The sequence below is a fragment of the Muntiacus reevesi genome, chromosome 10 (genome assembly GCF_963930625.1).
Source record: "Muntiacus reevesi chromosome 10, mMunRee1.1, whole genome shotgun sequence".
NCBI classification, from domain to species: domain Eukaryota; kingdom Metazoa; phylum Chordata; class Mammalia; order Artiodactyla; family Cervidae; genus Muntiacus; species Muntiacus reevesi.
In genome coordinates, this window is record NC_089258.1 from 49,945,044 (window position 1) to 49,970,170 (window position 25,127).

The 25,127-nt window shown below is 42.6% G+C and overlaps 1 protein-coding gene across 1 annotated transcript; it reads left to right on the top strand.

Annotated features, from left to right (window-relative positions):
* Positions 1 to 10,483: 10,483 nt before the first annotated feature.
* On the top strand, positions 10,484 to 19,214 carry SPCS3 (signal peptidase complex subunit 3). The gene is made up of 5 exons (XM_065946682.1): positions 10,484 to 10,756; positions 12,107 to 12,180; positions 14,213 to 14,289; positions 14,884 to 14,999; positions 15,943 to 19,214. Exons 1-5 carry the CDS (start codon positions 10,614 to 10,616, stop codon positions 16,073 to 16,075), a joined length of 543 nt encoding a protein of 180 aa, XP_065802754.1. The 5' UTR covers positions 10,484 to 10,613; the 3' UTR covers positions 16,076 to 19,214.
* Positions 19,215 to 25,127: the final 5,913 nt, after the last annotated feature.

The window sequence follows — 25,127 nt, forward strand, 5'->3', positions numbered from 1 at the left end:
AAAATGGGAATATTATCTGTCTTTATTTGGGTGATGGTAACATGTGAGGGCAAAAGGAGAGGGGGGCGACAGAGGATGAGACGGATGGATGGCATCAATGACTCAATGGACAAGAGTTTGAGCGAACTCCAGGACACAGTGAAGGACAGGGAAGCCTGGTGTGCTACAGTTCATGGGGTCCCAAAGAGTCAGACACGACTTAGTGACTAAGCCACAACAACAACAGCATGGAGTATATATAGTTTAAATAATCTTATCAAGTGTACATTTAAGTCTGTGCATTTTACTGTAAGTGAATGACACTGCAATAAAATAAAAGTTGACAAAAAAAGTGTTGGCTTTTGGTAATGGCAGGCTAGTTAATTCTCCCAGCGGAGACAACAAAAATTTCTGGGTGAAATATTAAAACCACATTCCTAGTAATATCCACAAAGTATGAAGAAAGTGAGAAGTCACTGGCCCAAGAATGTAGGACGAGAGGAAAATCCAGAGAGGGATTTCGGGCTGTGCTTGCTCCAGGGATTGGGAGAGATGGTAGAGAGATTAAGCAGTCCTCCAACACTGCCTGAGGGAAAGGACACATCAAATGTGATGTATATGGTCTGCCAAGATTGAGGGCCATGGTAGAGGGCTCACACTTAGAGCTGATGTCCAGAAGAGGCAAAAGAGGAGTGAACCGGAGGTCAACCAGACGCTTTCAATGACTACAATCTACATGGTCTAGAAAATTTCTGTCCTGGAGATTGGATTAAGGTGATTCAAGATTGCTAGCACCCATAGGCATCTGTCAGAAAGAATCAATGAAAAGCATTCTCTCTGGAGGAAGATAACATCACAGGCCTTAAATTACTTCTTTACGTTTTTAAAAAGACGTATGTAGCACTCATTCAAAAATAAGGAAACACACAAAAAGATGTATCAATATGAATCAGAACCAGCACAAACCAAATGACAGAAAGAAGCCCGTAAGTAATGGGGACAGTGAAGTTTCCAGAAATCTAACGCGTGTTGTGTTTTTTACTAAGCCTATGGAGACGGAATCCAATGTAGTCACTCTGCCAGGAGTAGGTTGGGGGCTTGCCCCAGGCCATGCATCTCCCCTCACAGGGGGACAGATGATGGGGTCACGTCTGCTGCAGTGCTGGCCTCTGCACCCAAACTGGGCTCCTTCCCTTTGCCAATCTGCGGTGGTGGATGTGTTACTGTGTTCTGTGCCATGATGGATGCAGGCAGCGATGATGCCAACCGGCTGGTGCAGTCATCAGCTTGGCTTGGTCTCACCAGGATAAGCCCTTCCCCTGGGCACCCAACAAGAGACTCAGATGGTTCAGGTGGTACCACGGTTTGCTATCATCGTGTGTGGCCTCCAAGAGGAGTGTCTTGCTTGTGAGCTTGCAGTTTTCCAAGTGCAGACTGAACAGTTAGGCCATTGGCAACAACCCCAGAATCAATAAAAACCTCACGAGGCTCATCGAGGGGCGTGCTGGCTGGAACTGTGAGACGGAATTCCACCAACCGAGCGGACAGACCACGTCCACTGTCAGGTCTGCATCGCGGGCACTGAGGCTGAACAGCTGCCGCGGCAGCAGGACAGCATCTGGTTTCAGCTTGGCCAAACAGGCAGTGAAACAGGCCGCGGCTTTCTGTTCCTGAAGAAAACAAACAGCAGCTGTGCACCCCCCGGCTCTCAGACACAGTGCCGAGAAACAAGTCCCTACCTCCCCCAGAGCACTGCCGCTTTCATTTATATGAAGTTCACACAAAGGCTTCCCAGGTGGTGCTAGAGGTGAAGAATCCCCCATCAATGCAGGAGACAAAGGAGACGGAGGTTCCATCCCTGGGTCTGGAAGATCCCCTGGAGGAAGACATGGCACCCCACTCCGGTGTTCTTGCCTGGAGAATCCCATGGACAGAGGAGCCTGGCGGGCTATGGTCCATGGGCTCACAAGGAGTCAGACACGACTGATGCGACTACCACAAACATCACACAAGGGCAGGCCTGAACCACTGCTTTTAGGGACACATGCTTAGGTGGTAAAAATGAAATGAAGAACAGCAAGGCCGTGTTTACCAGGTTAGTGGCTATTTTTGAGGTGCAGGAGGTGTGACAAAGAATGTGTATGTGGCAGGGGACAACATCCTGTGTCTCGAACTTGGGTTACCACTTTGCATATTTGTTTTGTGCGTTTTGCAATATTGTTGAATTTCACAAATTTTAAAAAGGGCGGAAGTCACTTAGCATGTTAATGTGTAAAGGAGTTGGAATCTACAGTTAAAATCATTTGCTCATGTGGGTTACCAAAGTTAAAAAAAAAAACACAACAAATTCAAGCTAAATTAAGATCCGGACATGATTCTACCAATTTCTTATTCAGCTCAGTCAGAGGAGTTCTCACTCAGGAACAGGGCGGAGGGGGTGTCCCTGCACCTTCTCCAGCCAGAATTCTCTCCTGAATGACTGTCAGGGCCACGGGAGCCCTACCAGCTCAAGGCCAGGCCTCCAGTGTTCCTCGCTTATCAAGCAGTTCAAACAGATACCAGGTCGGAAAGGATTGTCCATAGCCCTAGCTCTCTACCCAACAAATGCAAAAAACAAAACCAGTCCTTGCTGCTGGCAGTTATCTCAGGAAAAATTACATTCCTGGAACACTGTATTAATATTGCCAAAACCACGGCAGAAACTCAATGGTATCTGAGTGTACTGGCTGAGGGAAAAAAAGAAAAATCTGGATTTATCTTGATCAGATTGCCTACAAAAGGATGGGAACTGTAGAACATCTACACACTGGGCGCTTAGAAGCGATTTCTCAGCAAGAGCTGAATTCAGGCACTGTGTAAATTACTAGGTCTTGGGAGGAAACGCCCACCCAGAGGAAACTCTCCTCTCTCACCGTGACATTTGTGACACTGAAATCTTTTTGCAGAGATTTTGAGTCTGCAACAGAGAAAGTTCCAGCCATCGGACCTTGTTTGGGGGACTGTTCGGCCACAGGTCCTACTTTGCATTTCCCCTCGAGCCTCGCATGTGGGCGCTCCGGGCTCTGTGCAGGAGCTCCATGTGGCAGCTGGCCCCTGGGTTTTTTCTGAGCAGACCCTTCTAGTCTTGTGCCCCAGAGGCTGCTACCACTGTCTCTTCCAGTGGAACTGCTTAGTTTTAAGAAACTTGGGTCTCTGAGACAGTGTCCATCAAGTTCTCCACATCTGTTCCAACAGGAAAAATCACCCTCAACAAACTGCTGAACTGAAAGCTACTTTTGGAGACTTTTAATGCCTGTTCCTCGGGGGACCTTGGGAGGCATTTATGAACCCAGATGCTTCGTTTCCCCGAGAGCTCTAGAATCCCAGTCTGGGTCACATGTGTTTGATCAGCAGCTTGGTTCCAGTCTTCTGTCCCTTTGAAGCTTATCTGTTGAATCTATGAGTATTTTTATATTTGATCCCACAGATAAGTCAGATGAATTCAAAGATGTTGTTCCTCAGCCCAGCTTGCACCTACATGCAGATTACTGTGCTGCGCTCAGGCGTCTCTGACTGTTTGCAATCTGATGGACTGTAGCCTGCCAGACTGTAGCCTTTGTTCATGGGATTTCCCTAGCTGCAGATTGCGGCATCCAAATTTTAATTCCAGAACCTTTCTAGTGTTTTGTATGAGCAAAGCAATAAACTATCCTGCCTTCTGAAAGCAGCAGATACATTCTATCTTCTTAGGTCTATTTCTCTGTAACTGTGTTAGTGGCTCAGTCCTGTCTGACTCTTTCTGATCGCATGGACTGTAGCCCGCCAGGCTCCTCTGTCCCTGGAATTCTCCAGGCAAGAACACTGGAGTGGGTAGCCATTGTATTCTCTAGGGGATCTTCCTGACCCATGGATCAAACCCAGGTCTCTTGCATTGCAGGAAGATTGTTTACTGTCTGAGCCACCAAGGAAGCCCAAACCTATTTCTCTATAACCTGGCAAACACTTGCAGAGAGTGGGGCCTCAGTGATGCTAGTGTGATGAGCCAGAATGAGACCTTACGGAAAAATAAGTGGCAGTCTAGGATTTTGATTTCCCCGGACCTCATAGAGGGCCGCTGTGCCTGAAGTCAGGCATGAGATGGTGCTGAAGGAGGGAACATGACCCTATTTTTGAGCCACGGATACTGGACACTGTCAAGTACCCCGCAGACTCTCCTCTAGAACTGGAGCATCTTCTCCCAGCTGCTGATGGTGACGCCTGCCGACTGCCCTCGCTGCCGGTCCTCTTGGGGACCGCCCGTGATGCTCCCCACACCCACCTGCATGCGGGGCTCTGACTCAAGATACCTTCTCAAAGAAGCAAACTGCCACATCACAAGTCCATGGGACTTCATTCTAAATTAAATGGAAGGTGATTGAAAGGCTTTCCTAAAAGCAAGGGGGGATGATTTTAACTGGTGTATACAGAATCACAGAGGACAGGAACAGAATCAGAGGACCAGTGAGGGCGTGGCTACAGGTGCGGGTCAGCTGAGGTGATGCCTGGAACTAGGGTAATGAAGTGAAAACTGAGAAAAGTGGATAAAATGCAAGACACACGTAGGGACAGAGTTGACAGAAACTTGGTGACTAATTGGATAGTGAAAGAAAGGAAGGCATCAAAGAATAACATCTTTGAGATGGCACAGCACAATCTTGGACATGCGGGGGCAGAAAATTCAGAGCACCAGAATTCCACATTGATTTGTGAAGCTTTACACAACTACAGAAAAGAAAGTGCTGAGAAAAGACTCCAGGGTTAAACATCTTATGAGACAATACGTGGGCTTCATTTCAGCAAATCGTATCCAAAGAAATAGGCTAATTGGTGTAAATTTTAAAACATGGCCACGGATGGTTAGCATTTCCATATTCTAGCACTATATATTACACGGTGCTTTTCCTATTTCCTAATAAATTACTGGCAATGAGCTGCCATCTGGCACTTCATAACTAAGTATAAACACTGTAAACTGAATGACAAAAAAGTAAGAAAACATGGTTCATTGTGATGTACCAGTTTTAGGCTCAGAAGTCAATCACGGCTTAATATTCCAGAAAATAGACTTTAATTTAATGATAAGTCTAACGCCACATAATGTCATTGTCGAATAGGAGTTTGTTTTGTTTCGTGGCAAATTATGCTTGCTCAGAGACCCAGAGTGTCTTTGCCAAGAATTTATAACAACAGGTTCCCTGTGGGGATTATAATAATTTCACAGGCCAACAGCATACAGGATAATGTCTCTTAATAAACCAATAAAGAAATAACAGACTCAAGCCAATAGGAGATTAATTATACCATCACCCCAGACAAGGGGACCTGTACATTTCTATGAGCTGGTTTTCAGGGGAAAGGCTTGACCAACCAGAGCTAATGGCCAGCCACCAGCACAAGAATGAAAATTCCCCTGTTGGTAGAACCTGTGGCTTGGAATGATTGCAGCAGAGTTGATAGGCAAGAAGACAGTCCCGCCTGGGGCCACTGCTGGTAACAGTTGCCTTCACAGCAGGAGCTAATACCCAGAGATCTTTGGAGAGCTGTTTAGATCAGCAAAGGGCAGCCTTTGCCTGGACGCAGCACTCTCGAGTGTCTGTGACCTAAGTGTCCCCTTGGCTCAGCTGCCTCTCACACATTCTTAGGGACCAGCCCCCAGTGACCCCTCAGCTGCGGAGCAACTTGGTGCTCAGCACGGACGTGGCTGATGACATCCTCACACACAATTTCACTTTCACATCAAAACGCTAACTTCATTGGGAAAAGAAGCTAAAAAACGAGTGGGTATATGTAGCAGATTGCTACATGGCAGAAACTAACACTGTAAATCAACTATATCCAATAAAAATTATTAAAAAAAAAAACACTTCGTTCTTGAAAACCACTTCACTCTTAAAAACAGCTTCATTTTGTCATAAACAAGTGGATTTGAAATCATAACAAACCACTGCAAAACAGTTTTAAACAAGGTAAGCATTTGGGTAATGACTGGAGTAAAAGAAAGCAGAAATTAAACAGCACAGATTTAAAAAACAAAGAAAAACCAGCAGGGAGAGAAGGGTCATGGGACTGGCTGGCTTATCTGACCAGTCCTGCTTCTATCACCAGTGACCACCCAGTTACATGGCCTCTGCTGTGACTCTCCAGGCTGGTTCACTCACCCTCAAACTTACACACCCAGGCAAACTTGGATGTCAGTCTCCTGTTTCCTTATGTTGTCAACCAAATCATGGGTTCATCAGGCTTTATCTGATGGGTGAAATCTGAGTCACATGTCCCTACCTGGCAGCAAAGTGCTGGGAAAAGTGGTTATTTTTCGGATTCTGCACTGGGAAGGAAGAATGCACAAGGTGCAGAACTACTGATATTATCATGTGGGGAAAGCACTGAGAAAAATTTAGGTATGACAGACGTCCACGATAATTAATGTTCCAAGCTCTTCACTGGAGTTTAAACTCTATTGATTCTATCGTCAATATTCTGTTTCTAAATTTATTTTTTACTAAATAATGGCCAATGCAGGAGATGTAAGAGACATGAGTTTGACCCCTGGTACAGGAAGATCGCCTGGAGAAGGGCATAGCAACCCATTCCAGTCTTCTTGCACGGGGAATCAAATGGACAGAGGAGCCTGGTGGACTACAGTCCATAGGGTTGCAAAGAGGTGGACATGACTGAAGTGACTTAGCAGCAGGACCACTGAAGTAATAAAAAAATTAAGAATCAAAGAATTTTGGATGCCTGACTTAGAACATTTCTTATGAATAAAGATTGTTTGAAAACCGACACTAATCTCTTTAGGAATGGATCAGCTGTTAGCCTGCTTTTTGGCAAAGTTGAACATTAAAAAGCATCTCTCTCAGTGGAGCTGTAATTGATTACTTGAGCTCACTGGAGAGGGTTGCTGCTTGAGAGATTTATTTATAGTGACTCAGATCTACACACTGGATTGATAGTCTAATGACATGCTTCTCTTATAATTCCAATTATAAATGGGTCTTCAAATAATTTACTCCTAGATGAATCAGAGGCAGTGAGGACATGCACCGGCACCATTCTCAGGAGGCAAGCTCAGAATGCTGGCCTTAGGGTTTTCTGTTTGCTTTGCTTTGAGGGTTCATCTCACTGCACAGCAATTTTCAGGAGTAGGCTGACTGGCATTGGTTGTTCTAGTATCCTTCTTCTTCAAAGATTTTTGGTTATCTAATACAGTTTCTGGTAGGAGTCTCTATTTGTCTCCTTTCAATAGTATCAGAGAATTTCCCTGCTATTGTTCAACTTTAAAAAAAAAAAAAGATTCTCTTCTTTGTTACCAAACATTCTTGGCTTAGGCAGGAATAAAGCGGTTAATGAACACGTCTTCTTTAAAGCATGTCTTCTAAAGACACAAAATCCCTCTGGAATAACAACAATCAGATACAAGAAAAAAAAACCCACAATGGGAACATTAAACCAGTGTTTCAGGGCCAGTAAAACAGACTCCTACTCTTCCCATGGTTGGTTAACCAAAGAATTATATTTTGTTTTGAATAGTCTAATAATAAACTATTAATTTTAAGGATAAAAATATATTAGTTAATACATATATATATATATATTGGATTTAGAAATTATATACATAAGCTAATAGAAATGATGGAAATTATATTATATACATATATTATTGATTCCAAGTAAGTTTAAAATATGCGTGTGTGTGTGTGTGCATGCTCTGTCGCTCAGTTGTGTCCGACTCTTGGCAACTGCATGGACTGCCAGGCTCCTCTGTCCATAGAGTTTTCCAGGCAAGAATACTGGAGTGGGTTGCCATTTCCTACTCCAGGGGATCTCCCTGACCCAGGGATCAAACCCTCATTTCTTGCATCTCCTGCGCTGGCAGGCAGGTTCTTTACCACTGTACCAAAAGGGAAGCCAGCTTTAAAATACATTATCTTATTAATTCCCATAATGCATTGACTGAACAAGAGTATTGTGTGGGTTGAATATGCACTTCATATAAAAATGTCCTTTAATGATATCAAATCATAGAAAGCAACTTTTTAGATAATGGAGTATGAGAATAGCTAAACTGACGTTTACTGTAAGCCTCTGAACCAAAGGGAAGTACAAGTGTCATGTGGGTCGCTCTCAAGATTCACATCTACATCCAAAGGCTCGATGAAGATGGAAAGGGAAGAAATGCAGTTTGTAGACTGACTGAACTTTTGCTTTCTCTTTATACTTATTTGAGAAAAAAAGGAAGACATGATCTATTCACTGCTTTCTTCCAGGGATATTGGTGTTAAAGAGTCATCTGGTGTCAGGAATCACTTGGTGTTAGGAATCACTTGGGATCTTTCACAGGAAAGTTGTCAAAAACATCACCAACTGCTAGATGATACTGTGTTTTACACAAACAAGCAATGTTAAGTGCAGAAAGACACCCAAAGTGTTCATGTACAACTGAAATCATATGTTGATGTTCACCAGAACCATGGGTCTTGCCTGCCTATATGGTAGTCAGTGCACCTGGCAAGATGCAGGTGTCTGTTAACACCTGTGTCTGTTAACTCAGTGTCTGTTAACAGATCTTATACCAGGTCACAGGTTCTTTGCTTCCCCACCTGTTCCTGGAATATCATACACTTATGACTGACTCTTACAACTAATGATTAAACCACAGAAACAGAATTTGTGCTTCATGAATTTCAGTTTTAGTAGTATATTCACATCCTTTGAATAGTACTTTTTACTTCCTTCCAATATAAGGATTCAGACTGTATTAGTGCAAAAAATTTGAACATACTCCAGCACCCAGAAGCTAAAATGCAATAAATTCCATTTACACAATTTTTTCTTCAGAAGAGACCTTTCAAAGGAAGGATATGAAGAATTCAAATATTTCCTTATTCCCTTTTTGCAAATTACTAAGATAGAATAATAAGAGTTGCATACGGGATTTTTAACTTTTTAAGGTATTCTTCTTGGTTCACAGACCTGCAGTCTTCTTACATTTCACAACATGAAGGGAGGGGTAGGGACCTCTCTGGGGTCTCTTTAGAAGGGCACTCATTTTACTCATAAGGGTTCCACCCTCTTAACCTGATCACCTACCAGAGGTCATCTCTTAATACCACGACATTGGGAGTTAGGATTTCAACATATGGAGTTGAGACGAGGTGGTCACAAACCTTCCATCTTTAGCACAGAGCTCCCAGAAAAATCATATGATCACATCCAAAGATACAGAAATACATTTGAAAATAATTCAACACTCTTTCATGTTTAAAAAAAAAACTTTTCGATATAGAAGGAATTAATGGATACTTCTTTGATATCCATATTATACACACAAACATCTCTGTATCATGTGCAATACAGTAGATGTTCAACAAATCATTGCTTCATTTAATTACTGTGCTGCCTGGGAGATAAGAATTTAGGGCTTAAACTTAGCTAAAGATCTCTCTTTAGTTTATAGCTTGTTTGGTTTTCATTACTTGGCCCTACTTCAGTTTAGCAGGGCCTTTGTCTTATTAGGTCCTGTTCTCTCAGAGCCTGCTGTACCTGGCATACTAGGCACTTAGTAAGAATTTTAACTGTATGGCTGTATGAAAATTGAGTGATTACCGAGTAATACAAATAAACAAGGACTCAACAACAGGTCAGGTAAACCAGCAATAGGGTCAGAGTATCATTTTCTGGTCTGCAGGTATCTCAGGTGTTCACACTCTTAGTTTATGGACTCAAAACTTTTTAAGAAGTTAACTTCAGCGTATTACTTAGCTCATTCAATCCTATTTTTTAAATTAGAAAAAAAAAAACAAACCCCAAACATACACCCTAGCTGCTAACGCAACAAAGGTGTCGGCAGTTTATTTAAGTTTATTGGCAGTCTGAACCCTACGATCTCTCAGGGCCATTATGTATTGATGGCTTGCAAAATTTACACTATAAATTTATATATTTTATAAAATTTTATTTTATATATTTTATAAAAATTTAAACTACCCTTTATGTGGCATAGCAATTCCACAGCGTTCACCTTCTTTGATCCTGAGAGCCCAGTGAGGTCATCCTTTCAGTTATCCGATACATTTTGTAGCCCACGCTCTCCCCAAAAGCTGATGTTCTAACTTTAATCAGGCCTGACAAAAGGGAAGACTGGGCGCTTTGTAAAGTGCGCTGTTCTCAAAGGGTGACCCGTCGGGACACGCACCAAACGATCTTGCCCCGATACTGGTTTTAAACGCAAAATAACGGAACCTAAGCACCCAGGAAGCCCACACAAGTTGACAGAGAGGCGGAGAAAGGATGCTGGGCTTGGAGTCTCGGGCCGGGCTAGCGGACGTAACATCAAGTGGGCGGACCTTTTCGGCGAAACCCCGCCCCTCCTCGTCGCTGATTGGCGGCGGGACAGGGGGCGGCCCGCGCGCGCCCCGCCCGCCGGTGGGTGTGTCCGGGCCGCGGGGGCGCGCGCGCTCGGTCGCGTCCGGGACCGGAAAGGAGGCGGGGCCGCGGCGGCGCGCGTCCCCGGAACGCGCGGCGCAGGCGGCGCGGATCGTCGGGAGCCGGTCCGCTGCCGGAACGGGGTCCCGGCTGTGGCTGTGCAGCGGTGCGCTCTCGGGGCGTCAGCCGAGATGAACACGGTGCTGTCGCGGGCGAACTCGCTGTTCGCCTTCTCGCTGAGCGTGATGGCGGCGCTCACGTTCGGCTGCTTCATTACCACCGCCTTCAAAGACAGGAGCGTCCCGGTGCGGCTGCACGTCTCGCGGATCATGCTGTGAGTGCGGCCGACGCCGGGGGGCGGGGATGGCCGGGCAGGGCGTCGGGGGGCCGGCCGGGCCGCGGGGCCCCCTCACGAGCAGCCGGCGCCCCCGGGCGGGCGGGGCGCCCCCCTGCGCCGCGCCTTCGCGGGCTCGCTCTTCAGTTTTCCTGTGGAGCGTTGCTCGGGTCGGCGTCCGCGCTTCCTTCCGGTTCCTCACTTCCGCGCCCGCGCGCAGCCAATGAGGGAGCCCCACGACAGCGCGGCGCGCTCCCCCCCGCCTGCATCCCCCACCGGCGCGGGGTGCTGCGACCCCTCACCTACCCGGGTCTGCCTGCTCCTCCAGCTGCCGAAGGTGCCTGCTGACTGGGCCGGAGGGGTGAGGGTGCCTGGGGAGGACGCGACACCCCGGCGCTTCGCGACGGCATGCTTTGAATTTTAAAATTTTTGAAGGTCCAAGCTGCATGAATACATTCTGCGAACATGCCCCCAAGTAGAATTGAAAATGACATGGTCCTTCCGCTAATGCCCATTAAAAATTTTTTTTTTTATTTTAATGCTGAGATTTATTCTCCGGGACTTTCTTCTTCGATCCGTAGAAATTTTTTTTTTTTTTTACTCCTCCCTGGTTCTCCTGTCGTTTTTCTCTGTGCCATCTTTCAACAAGTGCCCCCTCGTCTTCAACCTTCGTTTTATTTCTTAAGTCGGAAATGCGGACCAGCTGATCATCTGATAGCTATCCCCACACTATTTTTTCCCCCCCTGCCTATGTTGATGGTTTGTAGCAACTGCTTTTTTTACATGCAGATAGACCCTGGCTGGAACTCCTGAGTCTATCTGCTCTGGGAGAGTAGAAAAGCGTGGCTCATCGTAAATCCTGAACTGATAGCTCCTGTATATCTGGAGCTAGCTTCTTACCTTCCTTGGTCTTCATTTGCTTTTGTCTGAAGTGGAAGTAACACCCAACCTATAGGCATGTTGTGAGCATTGAGATGATTGTCAAAAATACATAGTGGACCTGGCAGAGACACATAGTAAACGCTCAAAAATAGCAATTGTTCATTTTGTCTTGGTTTCCTTATAGTCTTCTGTAATTTCTTCTTCCCCTTCTTCCAGATCACTTGACCTAAAGTATTTCATATTCTTTGAGCATTGTTTATCTCCCTCTGGGTTTTGTTAGGGATTCTTTTAAGTTAAATAGCAATAGCTGAAGACCTGTTTTAATAGTGAATTAGAATGTTTGCTGATACACAAGTTTCGCTGATTTTTGCTTGTTTGTGGAGTGCAGCTAGACTTTCACTTATATAAGGAATTTTGTATGCTGTTAAGTTTGAAGGATGGTGAAACTTAACTATTTTTTGCTTCTAGAAAAAATGTAGAAGACTTCACTGGACCTAGAGAAAGAAGTGATTTGGGATTCATTACATTTGATATTACTGCTGATATCCTTTTGAAAAAATATTTCATTGCTTGTATAATGATACACATATCGTTCAGTCACTTGGGGGGCAATAAGTACATTTATCCACTGTTATCAGTCAGACCTTGGAAATTTCTGTGCTTGTGTTTTCATCAGTATAATTGTGTTATTGTCCCCTCATACCTTGAGAAAACTTATTTATAGATTCATGAGTTAAATCTAAAGCTACGAGAGTTTGAATCTGGATTTCAGAAAGAAAATAAAGTTAGATCATTTAGCTTAAAGGAGGAAGAATGTTACCAGTACTTAGCCTACCTAGATGCAGTGTTTCATGTACAGCCCCAAAGAATTTGTCCGTACTTTGTGATAGCAGAGAAGCATATGTTAAAAGTGAATTGCATGTGCTGTGGTTCAGAAGGTCATTATCAGATGATTATTGGTAAAAATGCTAGCATTCTGCCTTATAGTTCTTTTATAAGTACTTATATAGTAAGAGAAATCTTAACAATGAAAACAATTACTTAAAATGGAGGTGATTTCAGTATTTTCTCTTTATTTTGAATTTCCACCTTTTAACTTCTTTTTGGCCAGTTTAATCTTCTTTTAGGGGCTTAGATTACTATTTTGGCAATTTTCTTTCCAGCCACTTCTAGGATCTCACCTGCCTTTTTAGGACCCCAGGATTAAAATTGAATATGGAGATTGAACCGTCTGTACTTGTGTAAAGCAGCTGTCTGAACAGTGGAAGCAGATTGTGTACCTGGGAAGTTTGCCTGACATGCCCCTTTACTATCCTGGAATTACTTTTAATTTCATTTAAAAAAAATAAATTATGGGGTTTAGAAGTAGACCAGTAATTAATTCTGTAGGCACTTTTTTTTAAAAAAGGAATAGGATACACCATCAGAAAAGTCCTGTGGCAGACTTCTGCTATTAAGTCTTCATGTCTTTTTTTTTTTTAAGCTAGTGAGGGAGTTTGGATCTAGTGTAAAAGTAGGAATTTTGTGTATTGGGCAATTACAGCGGAACTTCCTGATATTTCAACTATTATATATTCCCAGTTTCATCATTTGTAGTTTAGATTCTCTTAACATGGCTGCTAAAAGTTGAAATTGTACCTGCCCATATAAAGAGATATCCAAGACTTCAATTCTAAAATAGTGATTCTTAGTGGATACACATACCCAAGAGAGGAGTGTCATGAACATGTACCTCTTAGCATGTAAATGGATATAATGAAATGACTTAATTAATATATGATGCTTAATGAAATCCAGACATTAACTCAGTTCATTTCTTAGTGCCACTGTGCTTAGTCGCGCAGTCTGTGTCCTGCTCTTTGTGACCCCTTGGACTATAGCCCAGCAGGCTTCTGTGTCCATGGGATTCTCCAGGCAAGAATCCTGGAGCGGGTTGCCATGCCGCCTCCAGGGGACCTTCCCAGCCCGGGTCTCAGTGCCCCTGGTGTTGTAATTAATCCTGGTGAGGTTCTTCACTCTTGTAAACCAAACTGGTATTCATACCCTTACTTTATAAAGCACATCATGGGACATTTTGATCTCTACTGGCATGTGTTCATAAACAACATGTACAGTTTACTGTACTTGGTTTAGTTACTTGAGCCTGTTCTTTTTTGCACAACGTGACGTTGTCTTGTGATCATTGGTTATACTCAGAACTCCAGTGGAGTCATGTATGTTTAAGATACTAGGTCCTCTTTCTTTTAGACTTACTGGGTTGATTTTACAGAAAACTAAATTTTTATTTCATGGTTAATTTCTTATTAATTGAAGTATCTCAGGTAGTAATGCTTAGAGGAGCAGGGAAGGATACTCTTAATCTCACTGATATTTTTTGACTTTGGAATGAGCTGGATTTTACACTATATTATCTTTTATATGTTTTTATTAGTGCACCAGTATGTTTCTGGGCCACCTCTTTTTTATTTTAATTTTAGTATCAGTATTGCTATGAATTATCAATTTAAGAATAACTAAAATCTTTTTTAAAGTTGTATGCTGCTTTATGATTTATATATTCCTTAATTTATTTACATCTAGAAAATATATTTGATTGGAATGTTAAGCAGTTGTTTCTTTACTTATCAGCTGAATATTCAACAAAAAATAATGTAAGTACATGCGTGGAAGTATTTTTGTAGATATTTAAAACCTCATTCTTTAGAAAAGAATATAAATTTTATATATTTGAAATATTTGACCTGGAGTAATTTAGTAAAAATCACAAGCCCATGGAGAAGGTGACTCTACTAAGAAAATTCTTTTGTAGCTTCTGTCTTTTTTTACAGATGTGTTTTTTCTCCATTTCATGTCCTTAATTTCCCAAACTTGTTTGTGATCTGTCAAAGCAGTGACTTGAAAGGATTGTCTGACTCCTAGGATTTTACCATAGTGAAATTTCTGTTTCTCCTAGGGCCTCGCTTTGAAGAGCACATAAGTCTAAAACCTGCATTGAGCTTTAAGGGCTGTAAATAATATGGTTGTCTTAGCAAAAGAGGTGATTTCCCTTAGGGAAATGTCTTTTGTCCAGGAGAAGTTGAACTCCTGTGTCTATCCACTTGTATCGTTTTGTCTGCTTTAAGATTTTAACAGTTCCCTCAAAGTTAGATTCATTCATATAAATAAGACTTTATTTACCAATACATTTGAAGTGACCAAATGCTAATTTCTATTGAATTATCTAATTAATTTTTATTTTAATGCAGGCTCTGAACCAGGTTGTCCTTTGGGACAAGATTGTTCTGAGAGGTGATAATCCGAAGCTGCTGTTAAAAGATATGAAAACAAAGTATTTTTTCTTTGACGACGGAAATGGTCTCAAGTGAGCAACTCTTTGTCATTTTTTACATGCGATGCTACATGAAGGGGAGAGAAAAACGTGATATGTTTTTAAAGAAAAACATTGCAGGCTAAAAAGAAAAGTTGAGAGAGAAGAAAAGTATTCACATAGCTCTGAACTGAAAGATTGAGTAGAAACAGTGCTGTCCAACCGGAATCTAAATGCTTGGTTCTCTTGCCTTCTGAGAGCTTAAGTCAGACTAGGAGGGCCTGAGGCCTCTGCTCTCAGGAGCACAGGGTCCTGGGCTGCTGACCCTGGGGTGGGACTGTTATCCCCAGAGGGCTCCTCTAGGGGTGTCGGAGGAACTGCCAGGGAACCTGAATGAGGAAGCAGCCTGTTGGTCCAGGATTTGATACTGAGATTCCTGGTCTTGGTTCACATAACCTCTCTGAACCTCAGCTTCTTTTTGTAGAAAATGAAGGAATTAGAATGAATGATCTTTTGGGTCCGCCTTGGCTCTCATCTCTCTGGGTCAGCTTTGGAAAAGATTTTAGGGAAGAGCTATCTTAACCAAACTTGTTTATGCAGATGAAAATTTTACAGCATTGAGAGATTTTGATCAATTCAGGTTTGCCCATGTAGATAATGATAGAGTTAAGTTTCAAATCGTTTCCCCTTGGTTTTTAGCTCAAATGTGTTTATGTTCCCTGTGTTTTACACATTTAAACATTTTGGTTGATGGCTTGCTTAACTGACTCTGAAGTAACTTTAGGTGGGTCATTACGGGAAGCCTGCAGTGAGAATGCTGGGGTTTTCCAGCGTTGTCTGAGATTTCAAAAGACTTGAGAAAATGTGTTTGTAGATTAGAATTCCACTTAGAGCTGGTTAAAACATAAAGTATCTGACACCTCAGTGCTTGAATTACAACATTTTTATTGAACTACAAATGTTTCTGCTGACGTCTGTTTATGATGTCTCGTTACAGGGGAAATAGGAATGTCACTTTAACCCTGTCCTGGAATGTCGTACCAAATGCTGGAATTCTACCTCTCGTGACAGGATCAGGACACGTATCCGTCCCATTTCCAGATACATACGAAATAACGAAGAGTTATTAAATTATTCTGAATTTGAAACAACATATTTTTATATCTAATGAATTGTATCTTGTTTCTCTCTTCCTTGCATCTTCATTTGTTTTGGGTTAATTTTTTTTTTGGTATAAGAATGAACATCAGAAGGCATATTTGAAGGGAAAGACTAATGTACTACCTGATTTTCCAAATAAAAACAAACAGAGGCCACCAGAGTGGAGTATTGTAAGAGTAAGACTGCCGCATCAGAAGATTCTGTGAAGTACTTGTGTTTGAAGTCGTTGCTGTATTTCCATTATTCTGGATGGAATATGGGTGATCATGAAGGATAGTCAATGCTTTCAGGTGCCTGTGGAGTTGAGAGAACTCTATTTAAGCCTTGCATTCATACAGGCTCACATTGGATGTGATTTAGAAGCAGATATTTTCTTTTATCTCTTTTAGGGTATGTTTCAATACTGGAAAAATTAATACACTTAGGAGTGAGAAGCCTGGTTTACAAAACAGCCAAACATGATGGAATTTTATTCCATTTGTCTTAGGAATGCCCAAATGCTTGTTTTTCTGACAAGTGACTAGCAGCTTTCTCCACTAAAGACTAAATACCTCTTTAAATGCAGTAAATCATTCTCAAATCATTTTAAAGTCACTTAAGTCTGTGTCTTTCAGTGCTTTCTTTAAAAAAGCTCCTTGATGTTGTATCTTTGTGTGATTTTTTTTTTAACATTGCCATAGAAAGTTGAAAATGTTTGCATGGTTTACCCTCTGAGTTAAGTTTGTTCTACTAAGCATGCCCAGTGCCACTGAGTGGTAATATTTAAATTTTTTCTAGGTCCACATTTTAATAATTATTGGGATAATAATAATCAATATTGTTGGTGTGCTTTTCCATTTATAAGCACTCATGTATATTTGACTGTATGCGATTCTCAATAATCTAATGAGGTAGGTAGTGCAGATGTTAGCTCTTTGCAGATAAAGAAACTGACCCAGAAGTTTATTGAATTGCTTCCAGGTTATTATATAGCCAGCAAGGAAGGGCATTGACCCTTGAACTCAGATCTGATTCTCTGAGCATGTCCTCTCTTCTATACCTCAGATGACAGACTAGTCAAAATTCACTTCTGTAATTTTTAATGCAGTTTTTGTTACCCTGGACACCCTTTCTATTAGTTAGAAGAGTTCCTTTTCTAAATGAAAGTGACTGATTTTCAAGTTGCCAACAATTTATATAGAGGTAATATGTCACTCATCCTCTGCATAAATTAATTCTTCTCGCGTTAAAAGTAAAAGAATCCAAGCGTATGTAAAAATAATTTAGAGATTGATTATATGATCATATTTGGCCATGTGTTTTCCTACAGTGGACAAATAAACATCCTCAAAGGAAGCAACTGCAGATCAATCACCCTTAAAAGCTAGACCAAACACACTGCAGGAACAGTGTCAGCAGTAACCAAAAAGGGCTAATGTTTTCTAAGCATCGTTTATACCAGTGGCTGACGTTTGTTATGAGAAACACATCTCCATTTACTTACATTGCCTGGAACAGCTTGGCTTGTAAGGACATGTGTTCTGTGGAGGCCAGAGGTACAGTATCATGAATACTAGACTGGGTTTGGCTCGCAGCTTTTTTGTTAAACTTTTCAGGGTCTCCATTTCTTTATCTGTAAAATGACAAAAGTTGGACTAGTTAACTTAAACAGTGATTCTTTTATACCGTACACATCTGTAAAATTTGTTGTATCTCTGGCCGATTGAACAGAAAAGCACCTTAGTAATGAGAGGGCAGATGTAATGTGACTGAAAGATGAATTAACATAATTCATAAGTGATCTGATTTTATTTCTGTTAGATTTTACACCCAGAAGATTTAACTTTTTGTATAGTTTTTGTACAAATATTAGACACAAACTTAACATCTGTTGGCATCAAAGCTTAAAAGGGTGTGTTCTTGAGGAGGGTGCTCTCAAGGGGCCTGCAGCCCAAGGCAGACCTAGGGCCAGCTGAGGCGCTCAGATGCTGCTGGACACCTGGGTTTGTATTTGCTGCACATGAACGTGGAAATTTGCTCCTGCTACTGTTCAGTCCAGGCTCACCCCCTTTTTGGAGTTAGGTGAGGAAGGGGGGTAGAGAGGCCCACTTGCACAATGGAGTTTTTGCTTTCATTGGAAAGAGAAGCTGCTCAGGACAGGATGATCCAACACGGGAACACAAAACCTTTCTCTCAGGAACTCATTTTTGGGTTTGCACAGCTTTGTAAGTCCACTGTAACTGCATGAAAAAGTTGGACCTCTGTTTAGTTGATAACATTGTCTACCTTACCATCAGTGTTTTCAAAAGTCTTGCATTTCCACAAGACTGAAAGCTTCACACTTTGGATTAGAAACATCTGAGTCCCGGGATCATCCTGGAAAAGAAGAATTGCAAGACCCTCTGATGTGTTCCCATGTTCCTTTCTCCTGCGGTTTAACCTGGACCAGCACTTAATCTGTTTTTCATGCCCCACAATTGATTACATTTGGTTTCTTTGTGCCTAGAGGATAACAGGAGACCAGAAATCCTTTATGGTGTAATAGGAAAAGGGGTTATTTTGAGTTTCTGTTTTTGTAATTATCTTAACAGCTCTTTGGTGGGTCTGGCCAGCCTAGAGAGAGAGGCTTTAAGGCTATAAGAACTACCTAAACCTTAAAGCTTTGGATCTTTGGGGTACAGGTTAATGGGGCTGTGTTTTATAATGCTTTGAATTGACATGAAATGAGTTTATGGGGGGAAAAACCATAAGCTGTGAATTTTAATAGTCAACATCTGTCCATTTCAGAAGCCTCCCTTGCTTTTAGCAGACAGCCTATGTACCTTTCATGTGACTGCCAGTGGTTTAAAAAAATCTGTTTTCAAAAAATTGTTGCATGTTTTGATGCAATTTGGGAAACTGTTTACTTTAAATTCATAAGAAAAACATTCGTGTCAATACTGAAGAAACGTTTGAGGCTTTTCTTAATTGCAATAAATAGTCAACATTTTTCTAATGAAAATGAATTTTGTTTATGAGTAAAAGGTATGCATTTAAAAGACTTTCAGATTGATGCTTTTTTTTAAATGTGAAGCTGCTGAACTAAAAATGGATGAAACCAAGTCTAGTAAACTTGAGTTTTTTTCTTTTTTCCTTATCTCTCTTTCTGGGGCAGGTGTGGGGGAGGGTAGTCACACCTAGCAGATCTCCAGAGACTGGGCTCCTACCCTAGACTGTAAGCTCTTTGAGGGCAGTCTTGTGGGTTTATCTTTGTATTTTCCCCAGCGCCTGGTGCAGTGCTTTGCACAAAATAGGCACCCAATAAATGATGATGATGAACCAAGTCATTGTCTCTGTAATCTGGCCAGACCGTGGGGACTATTTTGCAGGTAGTGTGTGCTCCTTTGTCGGAGAAGGCAATGGCACCCCCTTTCAGTACTCTTGCCTGGAAAATCCCATGGAGACGTGACCGACTTCACTTTCCCTTTTCACTTTCATGCATTGGCGAAGGAAATGGCAACCCACTCCAGTGTTCTTGCCTGGAGAATCCCAGGGACGGCGGAGCCTGGTGGGCTGCTGTCTGTGAGGTCGCAAAGAGTCGGATTCGACTGAAGCGACTTAGCAGCAGCAGCAGCAGTGCTCCCTTGTGAAGGCTGCTGTTGTCACTCGAGCTCCTGGTGACGTTAGATCTGACTCTTCCTTCCACACTTTAGACATTGCCCAGGCCAGGCAAGCACTGAGCTCCTGTCGCCAAGACCCGGGTTCCCCCACTGCCAGGCTTCTGGTAAGAGCCATGGGACATTAACTGAGAAGGCAGATAACAACTGAAAGTCACCACACAGACCTGACTCTAAAGATGCTGGTTGAGCTCATGAAGAAACAAATGGGTCAGATTAGACAGGTGACTGCATTTGACAACGCGGTGGGTCCAGCCCCCCTCACACTCATGGCTTCTGGGCCCTCCCTGGGAGCCCACTGAGTTGTGAGAATCCTGTCGTTTCCGTTTCTCAATGTTTCCCAGGGAACTCAAGACAGCCGCAATGATAGAAATACTCCCTCAAGAGGAAAGCGGATTGAGAGGGGAAGTTACTTTTCTTTTTTTTTTTTTAAACCAAAGTATTTTCCTGGGACGATACAAGAGGTCAGCTGGGAGTTCTCAGCCCTGCCTTTATGATTTGTCCAGGTACAGAGTCAAGAAGTAAAACACTGTAGTCGTTATTAATGACAGGAAAAACATCCCCTGGAGGAGAAAATGGCAACCCACTCCAGTATTCTTGCCTGAGGAATCCCATGGACAGAGGAGTCTGGTGGTCCATAATAGGTGGGGTCACAGAGATGGATGCGACTGAGCGAGCGACTGAGCACTCCAGGGTAGAACGTGAGTTGCATCACCTGCTTGGGGTGACTCCAGGAGGCCAGAGAGACCCATTCTTACAAATCTAAGTCCTGTTGACCAGTTCCCTTCCAGGAAGACACATTCGGTGAGGAAAGATCTACAGGGAAATCTGTGACAGGCCATGGGTCTCTGTCCAGTTCAGTTCAGCTCAGTCGCTCAGTCATGTCTGACTCCTTGTGACCCCATGGACTGGAGCACGCCAGGCCTCCCTGTCCATCACCAACTCCCGGAGCTTGCTCAAACTCTTGTCCATTGAGTCCGTGATGCCATCCAACCATCTCATCCTCTGTCGTCCCCTTCTCCTCCTGCCCTCAATCTTTCCCAGCATCAGGGTCTCTTCTAATGAGCCAGCTCTTCTCATCAGGTGACCAAAGTATTGGAGTTTCAGCTTCAGCATCAGTCCTTCCAATGAACACCCAGGACTGATCTCCTTTGGGATGGACTGGTTGGATCTCCTTGCAGTCCAAGGGACTCTCAAGAGTCTCCTCCAACACCACAGTTCAAAAGCATCAATTCTTCGGTGCTCAGTTTTCTTTATAGTCCAACTCTCACATCCATACCTGACCACTGGAAAAACCATAGCTTTGACCAGACGGACCATTGTTGGCAAAGTTATGTCTCTGTTTTTCAATATGCGGTCTAGGTTGGTCATAACTTTCCTTCCAAGGAGTAAGGCGTCTTTTAATTTCATGGCTGCAATCACCATCTGCAGTGATTTTGGAGCCCAGAAAAATAAAGTCAGCCACTCTTTCCTCATCTATTTGCCATGAAGTGATGGGACCAGATGCCATGATCTTAGTTTTCTGAATGTTGAGCTTTAAGCCAACTTTGTCACTCTCCTCTTTCACTTTCATCAAGAGGCTCTTTAGTTCTTTACTTTCTACCATAGGGTGGTGTCATCTGCCTATCTGAGGTTATTGACATTTCTCCCAGCAATCTTGATTCCAGCTTGTGGCTTCATCCAGCCCAGTGTTTCTTCTGATGTACTCTATCTATATAGATGTTAAATAAGCAGGATGACAATATGCCTTGACGTACTCCTTTTCCTATTTGGAACCAGTCTGTTGTTCCATATCCAGTTCTAACTGTTGCTTCCTGACCTGCATACATGTTTCTCAAGAGGCAGGTCAGGTGGTCTGGTGGGTCAGGTGGGTGATATTCCCATCTCTTTGAGAATTGTCCACAGTTTATTGTGATCCACACAATCAAAGGCTTTGGCATAGTCAATAAAGCAAAAATAGACGTTTTTCTGGAACTCTCTTGCTTTTTCGATGATCCAGTGGATGTTGGCAATTTGATCTCTGGTTCCTCTGCCTTTTCTAAAACCAGCTTGAACATCTGGAAGTTCATGGTTCACGTATTGCTGAAGCCTGGCTTAGAGAATTTTGAGCATTATTTTATTAGCGTGTGAGATGAGTGCAATTGTGGGGTAGTTGGAGCATTCTTTGGCATTGCCTTTCTTTGGAACTGGAATAAAAACTGACATTTTCCAGTCCTATGGTCACTGCTGAGATTCCCAAATTTGCTGGCATATTGAGTGCAGCACTTTCACAGCATCATCTTTTAGGATTTGACATAGCTCAACTGGAATATCATCACCTCCACTAGCTTTGTTCAGTGATGCTTCCTAAAGCCCACTTGACTTCAAATTCCAGGATGTCTGGCTCTAGCTGAGTTGTCACACCATCGTGATTATCTGGGTCGTGTAGATCTTTTTTGTACAGTTCTGTGTATTCTTAATATCTTCTGCTTCTGTTAGGTCCATAGCATTTCTGTCCTTTATCGAACACATCTTTGCGTGAAATGTTCCCTTGGTATCTCTAATTTTCTTGAAGAGATCTCTAGTCTTTCCCATTCTATTGTTCTCCCCTATTTCTTTGCATTGATCACTGAGGAAGTCTTTCTTTTCTCTCTTTGCTATTCTTTGGAACTCTGCATTCAAATGGGAATATCTTTCATTTTCTCCTTTGCTTTTCACTTCTCTTCTTTTCTCAGCTATTTGTAAGGCCTCCTCAGACAGCCATTTTGCTCTTTTGCATTTCTTTTCCATGGGGATGGTCTTGATCCCTGTCTCCTGTACAATGTCACGAACCTCCATCCATAGTTCATCAGGCACTCTGTCTACCAGATCTAGTCCCTTAAATCTATTTCTCACTTCCACTGTATAATCATAAGAGATTTGATTTAGGTCATACCTGAATGGTCTAGTGGTTTTCACCTTTCTTCAATTTAAGTCAATAAGGAGTTCATGGTCTGAGCCAGTCAGCTCCTGGTCTTGTTTTTGCTGACTGTATAGAGCTTCTCCATCTTTGGCTGCAAAGATTATAATCAATCTGATTTTGGTGTTGACCATCTGGTGATGTCCACGTGTAGAGTCTTCTCTTGTGTTGTTGGAAGAGGGTGTTTGCTATGACCAGTGCGTTCTCTTGGCAGAACCCTCTTAGCCTTTGCCCTGCTTCATTCTGTAATGAATTAATTCTCTATCAGTACCTGTGCTTTTATGACACCTTCCTGTCACACACATGTAAAATTGCGGTTGAAGTTTCACAGAGTAATACTTTGGACTATGAAGACAGGCTGGTTCCAAAGTCCAATACAGTGTCCACCACCAGGACAGATGCTAGTTACTGCTCACCTATGTGTTACCTATCCTAACTCTGTGATGCTCGCCTCACATTTCCTGGTGAACTGCAGGAGTCAGGTGCCCCTGACTAGAAATCACATAAAATAAAATGCTTATTAATAGAAGAAAGACACTCAGGCCCAACAAGCTTTAAGATGACCAGGGGAAAGGAGCAAATATATATCCAGTGCCTCTACTTACTTAGTGAGATGGCATAGGAGAATTGTTTTCTCTATATATTCATATGTATATTTTCATGTAGAATTTAATACATTCCAGTCATGAAATTTTCTACATATACATTCATATTCTACATGATGTATTTTAAGTTCAGTGGAACCTATAAAATCACTAAAAGAACAGAAAGTGGATGTCGCTCTGTCGTGTCAGACTCTGTGACCCCAAGGACTGTTGTCCATGGAATTCTCCAGGCCACAATTCTGAAGTGTGTAGCCGTTCCCTTCTCCAGAGGATCTTCCCAACCTAGGGATCTAATCCAGGTCTCCCACATTGCAGGCAGATTCTTTACTGTCTGAGCCACCGGGGAAACCCAAGAATACTGGAGTGGGTAGCCCGTCCCTTCTGCAGCGGATCTTCCCGACCCAGGAATTGAACCAGAAAGTCTTTCATTGCAGGCAGATTCTTTATCAGCTGAACTACCAGGGAAGTAAATAAATAAATCACTAGAGAGGGAAGTAATTTTCATCAATACAGGTTTCCTAGTTTCCTGATTTTAAATTTCATTTTTTTACAGTAAGAAACTTTTGTGTCCAACTATTTTATCTCCCTGAAGTGGAAGTTCTTCCCCCTGACCAGATGTGTTCTTTTTTTTTTTTTTTTACTTTATTATTTTTAATTTTTTAAATTTTTTTATTTATTTTTATTAATTGGAGGCTAATTACTTCACACATTGCAGTGGGTTTTGTCATACATTGACATGGATCAGTCATGGAGTTACGTGTATTCTCCATCCCGATCCCCCCTCCCACCGCCCTCTCCACCCGATTCCCCTGGGTTCTTAGGAAAAGCTGTAGAAAACGGATCCACCGCGGCGCTGCTTTTCTCAAACGTGCCTCTTTCGCTGATTAGTGGAGCTCTCGCGCCCCCTCTTGGCAGCACTGAGGAAAACAAGTAATAGGTCGGCAGTTCACACTACATGGTGTTGCTATGTCCATGGACCTCTGCCCTCCAGGAAATTCTGAATTTTGGTTTTGCTTACTGCTCACATTTAGGTTTTAACTCACTGGTCTTTTCCTCCTTCCCTTGGAGCTTTCATATATGTTCCTAAGAGCTAAGCATGGTGATACTGTGTGTGTTCACTTCATCTGGGGGCTGGCTGAATGGCTGCAGGAGTGTTTTAGAGTTTCACGTGCAAGATGATGCCAACACGGAAGCTGAGGCATTTTTTTGCTGGTGAAGAAAACAGTCCTCAGCAGCTTATACAGGTAAGGTAATTTAGTAAACACATTTTCTCTCTCTCTCTCTTGCCTAATAACGCCAGAAGTTTGCTTTTATAAAAGCTCAGGTAGATTTCACTGTCTTGTCTCCAGTCATCAATGCTCTGTTTTCTGCTATAATTTAATGAGCATGGAGCCTAATTCTACCCCATCTCACAAAATGTAACGCTGATTTAGACCTCTGGGGCCTTCGTGTTGACAGAATTCTATGAGCAGGGTATCTATTAATGTACATGCATACCAGAGGATGGGGGTCCCTTTCCCACAGATTTCAGGGACTTGCCACTCTACTGTGAAGTGTCTAGAGATCAGAAATTTGGGGTGGAGATAGAATTTCACTTTTGAAGGTGAATGGTGACCCCCTGTGCCCCCTACTGCTGTAAAAGTTCTACCTTGTCCTTTTAGAATTTCTTTGCCCCCCTTTCAAGTCTCTTGCTCATTTATTAAGGTCCACCTTTTATTTTTAAACATTTCCTATGTTGTCATGCTGCATTCAGGAGGCAGCATGTGCCCTATTGTGGTGTCTGCTCCAACCCAGATGCTGAAGCACCTGGTAAGTCAAAGGCTGATAGACTTGAGTGGGGCCC

Bases quoted from the DNA above. Each gene is read 5' to 3' on its own strand.
- SPCS3 (XM_065946682.1), top strand. From the start codon at position 10,614: ATGAACACGGTGCTGTCGCGGGCGAACTCGCTGTTCGCCTTCTCGCTG. The intron at 10,757-12,106 runs GTGAGTGCGGCC...TTTTGCTTCTAG, and splicing joins CACGTCTCGCGGATCATGCT to AAAAAATGTAGAAGACTTCA. The intron at 15,000-15,942 runs GTGAGCAACTCT...GTCTCGTTACAG, and splicing joins GACGACGGAAATGGTCTCAA to GGGAAATAGGAATGTCACTT.